At 40.3% G+C, this 10,380-nt stretch overlaps 1 protein-coding gene across 1 annotated transcript; it reads right to left on the reverse strand.

Annotated features, from left to right (window-relative positions):
- Window positions 1–873: 873 nt before the first annotated feature.
- Window positions 874–8,608, reverse strand: LOC127537005 (probable 2-ketogluconate reductase). Its single transcript, XM_051958525.1, has 5 exons — window positions 8,213–8,608; window positions 5,778–5,949; window positions 4,354–4,532; window positions 4,192–4,288; window positions 874–1,559 (listed from the first exon to the last, which is right to left on the reverse strand). The coding sequence occupies exons 1-5, from the start codon at window positions 8,589–8,591 to the stop codon at window positions 1,403–1,405; spliced, it is 984 nt and encodes a 327-aa protein (XP_051814485.1). The 5' UTR covers window positions 8,592–8,608; the 3' UTR covers window positions 874–1,402.
- Between the last annotated feature and the right edge of the window lie 1,772 nt (window positions 8,609–10,380).

The following is a 10,380-nucleotide window of genomic DNA, read 5'->3' on the forward strand; positions in this document are numbered from 1 at the left end:
TCTAGTTGGAGATCCATCCAGCATGGAGAAACATCTTCTAGTTGGAAATCCGTTCAGCATGGTGAAACATCTTCTAGTAGTTGGAGATCCATCCAGCATGGAGAAACATCTTCTAGTTGGAGATCCATCCAGCATGGAGAAACATCTTCTAGTTGGAGATCCATTCAGCATGGAGAAACATCTTCTAGTTGGAGATCCATCCAGCATAGAGAAACATCTTCTAGTTGGAGATCCATTCAGCATGGAGAAACATCTTCTAGTAGATGGAGATCCATTCAGCATGGAGAAACATCTTCTAGTAGATGGAGATCCATTCAGCATGGTGGAACATCTTCTAGTAGTTGGAGATCCATTCAGCATGGTGAAACATCTTCTAGTAGATGGAGATCCATTCAGCATGGTGGAACATCTTCTAGTAGTTGGAGATCCATTCAGCATGGTGGAACATCTTCTTGTAGTTGGAGATCCATTCAGCATGGAGAAACATCTTCTCGTTGGAAATCCATTCAGCATGGTGGAACATCTTCTAGTAGATGGAGATCCATTCAGCATGGAGAAACATCTTCTAGTAGATGGAGATCCATTCAGCATGGAGAAACATCTTTCTACTGATGATTAGCAGAGACTCAAACTGGACTAAGAATGATCTAAAACAACAAAAAACTCAATGTGTGTTCAAGTTATTTTGGACAACTTGAGTCAGTTTTGGACATTTTTTGTTACTTTGGTCAAATTTTGAGTCAATCCTGACAGTTATTTGAACAAAACTGGACTAAAAATTGTCCATGACACAAAAACACTCCAATTATCCATGATTTTATAGCACATGACCCTAACCCTAAACAGTGAACAGAGGAGCAAGTTGTTGGAATATCATTTGTCTTGTAGATTTTATATTAAAATGACAGCAGACTTCTTCCACCCTTAAAACATAATATATTTCCACATGCATGTTACAGCAGTCAGCATGGTTTTATATTAATGTACATGACTGTTTGAAGCCTGTATAAATCCATATTTATGGCGTTTTATATGAAACATTGCACATATTTCTCCTTCCAGAGCAGTAAGACAACGATCAATAGTCCATCTTTCACTGCACAGCTGAATAAATCAGTAGAATAACGCTCCACACTGATGCTGGAACCACATTTTGTCTGGATTAAAGAGGTTTTAGACTAAATACCACCAAGTTCTCTGCCAGAAACTGAGGTTTTAATCACAGGTTTCACAGTCAGTGTGTGTAAAATCATGAAATCATTCTTTTTACTGTTTAATTCTACAAGATTTTAGTCATAATCTGCAGTCAGAGGCCTGATCAAACTCTTTAAAAGCATTCTAACTTGTGTTCATATCCTATCTAAGACCTGCCCACGAGGCATTCAGGTGATTTCAGCGTTGATCAGTTGGGTTTGACTTCGTAGGGAACCGGTAAGCCTCTGATGGCTGCCACAGCGCTCTCCACCATCATCTCCACCATCCTGCCGGCGGTGCTGGAGGTGTTGGCGCCCACATGGGGGGTGATGAGGACGTTGGGGAGGCCGAACAGAGGATGATCCCTGTAGGACGAAGAACCAACAACCTCAGTTTAATATGATTCTGATCTCAATTATCTCAATGATGAGCTCAAAATTCAGTTAAGGCTCAAAACTGGACTAAAAAAAAATACCCAAAATGACAAAAAAATTAAGGGTCCATGACTAGTTTTCAGTCATTTTCAAATAGTTTGAAGTAATTCTGTGTTATTGTTAGATAATTTACGTCAGTTTGGATGGTTTTATGTTACGTCTAACACTTTTTAAAGTGATTTCAGGCAGATTTTGAGACATTTTTGATATTTTTTTGACACTTTGGACAAGAATCAAAATAATTTTGAAGGGGTGAGCAACAAAATGACAAAAATGAGACAGAAAATAAGAAAAATTAGACACAAAATGACCACAAAGGCAAAAAAAAAATGCCCCAAGCACATGTAAAGTGAACAAATCAAGACACAAAATGACAAAAACGATACATAAAATGACCAAAATGAGACATCAAGTGACAAATACAAGCCATAAAACAACACAAACGAGACACAAAATGACAAAAACAAAGAGAATAAATGGACACCAGGGGACAATAGTATACCAAAGAATGTAGAACAAGAAAAATGAGATACAAAATGACAAGAATGAGACAAAAATGTCCCAAAGACACATGAAACGACCAAATCCAGACACAAAATCACCAAAAGGACACATAAAAGAATTAAAGGGAGACAGAAAGTAAACACAAAGAGACAAAATGGTCCCAAAGATGCATAAAACGACCAAAACGAGACACAAAGAGCCTCAGTTTAACAGGATTCTGATTTCAATGATCTCAAAAAAGAACACAGATCTCAGTAAAAGTTCAAAATTGGACTAAAAAAATGTCCAAAACAACAAAAACTCATTGTCTATGACTCAGAAATTGTTATTTTGAGCTTGTTTAAAGTAATTCTAGTCAGTTTCCAAGTTATTTTAGGCAACTTGAGTCAATTTGGACATTTTTTTTTACTCTTGACACGTTTTACTAGCCTAACCGCGCTAGACAACCCACGGCAACGAATTTAATTCTCTGCCAGGGTGGGTCTAGTTACCCTCCATAAGGCTCGAGGCTGGATTCTCCTAAAACTGGCCGGACCAATCACCATGAAGTGTAGAGTCAGAAGGCGATCGTAACGAAGTGACGACAGAGGCGTGACGATTCTGACAGAAACAACCGGCGCACAATAAACAGTTATCTTTGGACTCGGCTTTGGCCACAGCCCTTAAAGATTTGAAGCTAAAATTCAACTTGAAAGATAAACAAAGGACGGCACTGAAGTGTTTCATTGAGAAGAAAGACGTATTTGGACTTATGCCGACGGGATATGGCAAATCCTTAATATACCAGTTGGCTCCGCTGGTTGGGAAGCTAATGGGACTTAGCCACAATCCGCCGGTGCTCTAGGAACTACGTCAGCCTATTCGTTGCGCTGATTGGTTGTATACCTACCCAATTGCTGTAGAGGGATTTGAAAGACAACCTTTTAGCCCGCCTCCCTCCCTGTCGAGCGTTCCTAAACCCTTGTGTCTTAAGAGCTGGGTCTAGCGCGGCTAGGCTAACATTTTACGTCATTCTGGACTGTTTTTTTTTTGTACGAAACTGGACTAAAAATTGTTAAAAAAGCTCAAATTCTCCATGACTTTTGAACAAATTTGCACTGATTCTGAATGCATTTAATGTAATTCTGGACAGTTTTCAAGTATTTTTTGTACATTTCATGTCAGTTTAGACTGTTTTGTTGTTGACTGGACAAATCTGAGTCATTCTGGACGATTTTATGTCATTTTGGGTGATTTTTTCAAGTTATTTTAGACAAGTTTCAGATGTCAAGTCTAAATTTTCAAAAGAATTGGGCCATTTTTAAACAGAGTAAAACTGAAGCACAACACGACACAAAACAAGACAAATGAGAAATAAGTGACCACAAAGTGACAAAAGTGACCCAACAACATGTAGAATGACCAAATCAAGACAAAAAACGACACAAACGAGACACAACACAGTGAAGAGAGGAGCACGTTGATGGACAAACATCTTTCTACAGCTGAGACTCAAAACTGGACTTCAACTTCTCCAAAATAAAAAAGGACAAAAAAGACATGAAAAAATGACTCTTTATGCTCAGTGACACCAAAATGATCATTTGGAACTATTTTGGTGTCATTCTGAATGAGTCTACAGTCAGTTGTGGCCGTTTTTTGTGTTATTCTGGACAGTTCTGGATTCAGTTTGGACGTTTTTGGACCTTTAGACATGCTTTAAGTGATTTTGAATAAACAAATTTCAGAGTAAAATGAGAGTAAAATTAAAGCTCCTGGATGAATAAATAAAGTCAGCATGGCTCAGAAACAGAGACCAGAGGAACTAGCTGTTGGAAATCCATTCAGCATGGAGACACATCGTTCTACAGATGAATAGAGACTCAAACTGGACCAAAAATGATCTGAAATGACAAAAAAATCTAACTGCCTTTGACTTATGAAGACTTGTTCATTAATTTTGAACTTGTTTAAAGTAATTCTGGAGGGTTTTCAGCTTATTTTTGTGCTATTTGAGTCTGTTTCGATGTTTTTTTGAGTCATCTGAACGTGTGATTGACTAACAGAGTGTTTTCCAGACCTGGGTAAAGGTTCAGGATGAGTCACGTCCAGAGCTGCAGCCCTGATGGTTCCTGACCGCAGAGCTTGGACCAGAGCGTCCTGATCCACCACCTGGCCTGAAGAGATGACAGATGTTATCACATCATATTATTCTGATGAACATCTGGACATCCATTCCCACCTCTGCTGATGTTGACCAGCGTCGCCGTCGGCTTCATCAGCTCCAGCTCTCTGGTTCCGATCAGTCCGGCCGTCTCCGAGGTCAACCTCACCGCCAAAACCACAAAGTCCGACCTCGTCAGCAGCTCGTCCAGCTTCTGGCAGAACGTCGCTCCGACCGCCTGCTCGTCCTCCAAACTCCTGCAGGAGGAGAAGACATGAAAGCACAGCGGTCAGTCCTGATGTCTGTCAGAGACTTCAGTCACTGTTTGTGGAGCCACACACTGGAAATCATTAGAATAATGAGTTTTTTATTTACTGTTATTGTACGGATTATTCCTGTTTCTTGTATTGAACTTGGCAAAAACTGAATTATTTTACAGACATTTTACATTTGCTTTGTTTTGATTTTATTAAGGATTGAAAAATGGGAAATCATTCCTGAACTGTAATTTTACAGATTTTCTTATTATTTTACAGAATCTCCACACACCGCATCCAATTTGCACAAAGTAGAAGTCCAGTCTACTTTATGTAATGAGCTGCAGTCCTCTCCAGGTAAACAAACCCGATGGCAGATGGAAACGCCCCGCATGTGGCGTTCTGGTCCGGTTGTGGTGTGTTTACCTGCAGCTCATTTGCATAAAGTAGACTGGATTCTACTTTATGCAAACTGAAACTGTCCTCAAACGTCTAAACCAGCCGTGGTGAACTAAAACCAGGACAGATTCAGCTGCTGCAGATTATTTCTCACCTCAAATGCTTTCAGAAATACTTTTCACTGAAGTGTTTTGGAAATAAAAGGCAAACCGCTGTGTTTATCAGACTCATCTGCTGGACTGTCAAACTGAAAGCTGGGTCATGTGACCACGTAGCGGCCCGATAGTGACGCCTGACATCCATGGGATTTTCATATGCGGCTCTTTGACGCGCAGGAAAACCCCATCTAGTGGACACACGGCTTCTGAGTGCTTTTCTAGTTGTGGCTGTTTTTATTTTTATTGTTGTTTTTGTTATTGCTATTACTATTGTTGCTGCTGTTGGTGTTGTTACTGTTGTTGTTGCTGCTATTGTTGTCTTTCTAGTAGTTATTGTTGTATTTGTTTGTATTGTTTTTATTGTTGTTACTGTTGACATCATTATTGCTGCTGTTGTCGATATTGTTTTTGTTATTACTGCAATTGTTACTCTTGTTTTTATTGTTGTTGTCGATATTGTTTTGTTATTTGCTATTTTGTTATTTGACACTGTTGTTGTTGTTTACAGATAATGACTAACTCTCACAGAATAAAGTGTTAACTTTCATGATGACTGAATATAAATCAGGTCAAATCTGTGAACAGCATCGACTTCACTAAACGTTAATTATTTGTTTTACACCATGTTTTATTGTATTTTTCTGCCACTGTTTCCACCACATTTCCTGCTTCTTCTCTCCATCTCTACCTCCTGTTCCTGTTGTGGTAGAGGACGTCCATCTCGAAGCCGTGGCCTCTCTGGGCGATCTTGAAGCCGGTGTCTCCCATCCCCACGATGCCCAGCGTCGCCCCGGAGACGTCGGCTCCCTGCAGGTTCAGAGGGATGCGCCTCGTCTCGGGGTCTCTGGCGACCCGATGACCTGCCGGGACCAAAACCTCTCAATTATTCATCGACTCCACTTCTTTGTTTATTTCCTGCAGACGTCCAGGAGGCACAAACAGGGAAATAATCTGTCTGGCCTCCCACCTGCCAGCGCTCATTACCGTCTGGGGAACCGCCGTAAATACCTGTTGGGTTTTTATCTGCATGTTTTACACACAATTATTCACAGCATTTATAGAATATGTAGGCTGGAGAGGCTCTGGAAGGAGAAGCTGTGTGCAACTAAAGCATTTAAATAGAATGAATGGAGAGGAAAAGTCTGGAGATAGAAACATATCTACAGTAAGAGGAGACAAAATGAGGACAGAAAGACAAAAACAACAAAAACGAGACACAAAAACAGACACATGTCAAAAGGAAACTGTGCCAAAGTTACTTAAAACAACAAAAATGAGGCACAGAGTGACCAAAAACACAAACCGTCTGTAGAGACTGTAAACATGGAAACAGTGCAACATCTGTAGTATGAGGAGACAACATGACCATAAAGAGACACAAAATGAGACACAAAACGACAAAATGAGAAGCAAAAAGCTTAAAATGAGTCATAAAACAAGAAAAATGAGACATTAAATGATCACCAAGGGACAAAAGTGTCCAAAAGACACAAAAAATGACAAAATAAAGACACAAAATGACTGATATGAGACAAAAAACACAAAAAGACAACAAAAATGAGACACAAATGGTCCTAAAGATGCCAAAATGATTAAAATTAAACAAAATCACCAAAACGAGACACAAAATGGAGACAATAAGAGAGACTGAGAGAAAAGCCAAAGCTACAGGATGAATAAATAAAGTCAGCATGGATCAGAAACAGAACAGAGGAGGAAGTAGTTGGAGATCCATTCAGGATGGAGAAACATCTTTGAACTGATGATGAGCAGAGGAGAAAAGTAGTAGTCTGGAAATATGGAGACAGAAAAACATCTGCAGGATGAGGAGATAAAACAACCAGAAAGAAGCACAAAACTGTGAGAGATGTACAATGGCATAAACAAGACGCAAAACAACAAAAATGAGACACAAAATGATCACGAAGAGAGAAAATTGTCCCAAAGATATATAAAGCGACCAAAAATAAGACATGACATGACAAAAACAGTACAAAAAACAACAACGCAAAGAGACAAAATGGTCCCAAAGATGCATAAAACCACCAAAACAAGACATGAAGTGACACAAACAAGACAAAAAAATGATGCAAATGAGGCACAAAATGACAAAAATGAGACAGAAAACCAGAAAAACTAAATACAAAGACACATAAATGCTCTCAAAGATGCATAGAACGACCAAAATGAGGCACAAAATGACAAGGAGACAAAAAACAAGTCAAATGAGTCATAAAATTACAGAAAACACGAAAAATGAGACACAAAATGACCACAAAGAGACAAAACCATCCCAAAAACACAGAGATCAAATCACAAAAATAAGACTTGAACTACAACAAAACAGACCCAAAAAAACCACAAACGAGACACTAAAATGACAAAAACAACACAGAAAACAACCCAAAATGGTCCCAAAGACGCATAAAACGGCCAAAAGATGACAAAAATGACACACGTGACACAAAAATGATGCAAATGAGACACAAAATGACAAAAACGAGACAGAAAATGAGAAAATCAAGACACGAAATGATCACAAAGCAACAAAACTGTCTCAAAGACCCATAAAATGATCAAACAGCGACACAAAACTAAGACTGACAAACTCAGAACCAGTGAAGAGAGGAGCAGGGAGTTGGAGGTCTGACACCATCTTTCTGCTGATGATGACAAAGACTCAAAACTGACCCTGAAATCATCCAAAACCACAAAAAACTCCAACATCCATGACTTATGAAGAATTCTTCAGTAATTTTGAACTCGTTTAATGTCATTCTGGACAGTTTTCAAGCGTTGTTTGGACAATTCATGTCAGCTTAGATTTTATTTTGTTATGCTGAATATTTTGAGTCATTTTGTATCATTTTATGTTCTTCTGGATCATTTTTCAAGTTATTGTAGACATTTTTGGAGTCAATTTGGAGCCGTTTTGAACATTTATTTGATACTCTGGATGAGTTTAAAATCATTTTGGGTCATTTTAGACTTAGACTTCCTGGATCAGTGAAATAAACGTGTCATGGCTCAGAACCAGTGAACAGAGCAGCAGGTTGAGTAAATCTCCAGGTTCATGAAGACCCTCCTGGATCTGCTTGGGTTTCTGGGTAACCTCCATCTCACCCTCCAGGATCCTCCGGGCCGACGCCAGCAGCAGCCCCATGGCCAGATCAGCGGTGGCCCGGGACACCACGCCCGGCGTGTTGGAGACCTTGGCCCCGAGGCCGTTGATGAAGGCGACGTCCAGGTGGTCGACGCCGGCTCCTCCGCTGGACACCACCTTCAGGGAGGGCAGCATCCGGAGCAGGGCCGGCCGGGCTTCGGGGTAGTACCTCCACATCAGCAGGGCCTGGACCTTAGGGCCGTGCAGCTCTGGGTTCTGCAGGAGGTCCTGGTAGCAGAGCACCTGGAAGTGACGCTTCACGATGTCCAGATGATCCTCCAGGAGACCACAGTCCCCTCCGACCTCTGAGATCAGCGCCCACGGCTTGTCCTGCTCCATGGCCTGAAGATGAAGATGGAAATAAAACATCTCCATCATCTGAGAAACAGCAGAAAACTAATTCTGTATATCTTTGTGGTGTTTTTGTGTCTTTTGGGGTTATTTTGTGTGTCTGTGGTGGTTTTCCTCTCATTGTGAAGGTCTGTGTCCTTGTTTATGCTAATTTTGCATACCTTTTTGGCTGTTTTATGTGTCTTTATGCTGATTTTGTCTCCATTTGCTGTGATTTTGGTTCTTCTTGTGATCATGTTACATCTTTCTGTAGTGTTTTCGTGTGTCTTTATGGCAGGGGTCTCTAAACTTTTTCCTGTGAAGGCCACATAACTTTTCCCTTCTCTGGTGGGGGGCTGGGGTCAGTTTGTCACAGAAAAAGTGTGACGATCACAGGGGTGCCTAAACGTAAACATTGTTCTCCAGAAAGCCACACATAACCAAATATTAATAACCCTTTCCAGGATCTTCACAGAAAAAAAAGTCAGGAAATATATAATAACACTATTAATGACATAAATAACACTATTTATGAAATAAATAATAAGCAAATTACCCTCTCTGGGTTCTTCACAGAAAAAAAGTCTGTGGAACATTAATTTTCTGTTGGGCCGTGGTCAATCTGAACAGGTAAAAGTTCAGCTTAGTTGTCAGAGCAGAATCTCTGACTTAAATGACTCCTATGAGCAGTGTCTCAAAGGTCTTGTGTTCCTTCCTTTTAATCCCAGGCTTTCTGCTACATTCATTCTGCAGCTGCAGCCCACTGCTACTAAAATTCCAGCACCGCTCCTTTAATTTTTTTTTAATATCGTCGCAAATACTCCACTGCTGCATGTCTCCACCTTCACAGCAGTCTGCACCGTGTCAGGTACTAAGGTAAACTCCAGATAACTGTGGTGCTCTACTCTTTGTGTGTGTGTGTGTGTGTGTGTGTGTGTGTGTGCGTGCGTGCGTGCGTGCGTGCGTGCGTGCGCGTGCGTGCGGGGGGGCGGCGAGCAGGGAGCCTGCTGCCTTCAGAATAAAATCCTAGAGGAAACACTGAACCTTTTGTAGGTTCCAGTAGAATGTCATGTTCTATGCGTGTGTTAGTCTTGATCGCGTGGCCAGACTGAAAAAATCAAAAATAAAATCATGATGCGTGTAGCAAGACTGCAAAGGCTCTGGAATTCCTGAACTGATCAAAACTCAGATAAGCTGTCCCTCTCTCCAGCACTGACCAACACCCATCTCTATAGGAGGATTGAGACATTTGTATTTCTGTAGGTTTTCATTCACAGAAGGATGGAACTCCTGTGAACATTTAAACCCCTGGAATAACTTCTTCTTTTTAAAAGACAGTGACTTTCAATTATATGCTATGGACGTTTGTTTAATGAACTTTCATGCTAAAATCCCTTTTCAGCTTTAGGAGACCCTCAGCCGGAGACGTCTCTGCATTCCACAGATCAGATAACAAGTCGTAAAACTTTATGGCAGGAGGCTGGAACAGAGAGAGACACACTCTTTAACTGAAGAAACTAATTACTTCAAAGTTCATATTTCTGAGATTTATTTTGTTCTTTCCTGATTACCAAAGTTATAGTGAGATTATGTTGTACATCATATCCAAAAATGATATTTATATCTTTGACAGAAGCCTAGATATCGAAATGCCTGGTTAATTGATCTCTCCCACAGGGTTTTGGACTGAATTCCCTTATTAATCTCTGAATTTCCTCTCCATTTAGGTTGAATGATGACCATTGTATTTACCTGTTACCAAATCTCTGACTTGTTGTTATATTCTCACTGTGATACA

Source organism: Acanthochromis polyacanthus, chromosome 14 (genome assembly GCF_021347895.1).
Source record: "Acanthochromis polyacanthus isolate Apoly-LR-REF ecotype Palm Island chromosome 14, KAUST_Apoly_ChrSc, whole genome shotgun sequence".
NCBI lineage: Eukaryota > Metazoa > Chordata > Actinopteri > Pomacentridae > Acanthochromis > Acanthochromis polyacanthus.

Excerpts from the sequence above, each read along its gene's own strand:
- LOC127537005 (XM_051958525.1), bottom strand. The coding sequence starts at position 8,591 with ATGGAGCAGGACAAGCCGTGGGCGCTGATCTCAGAGGTCGGAGGGGAC. Across the intron at positions 5,950-8,212 it reads GGCCCGGAGGATCCTGGAGG|GTCATCGGGTCGCCAGAGAC; the intron begins GTGAGATGGAGG and ends TGGTCCCGGCAG. Across the intron at positions 4,533-5,777 it reads TACCACAACAGGAACAGGAG|GAGTTTGGAGGACGAGCAGG; the intron begins GTAGAGATGGAG and ends CTCCTCCTGCAG.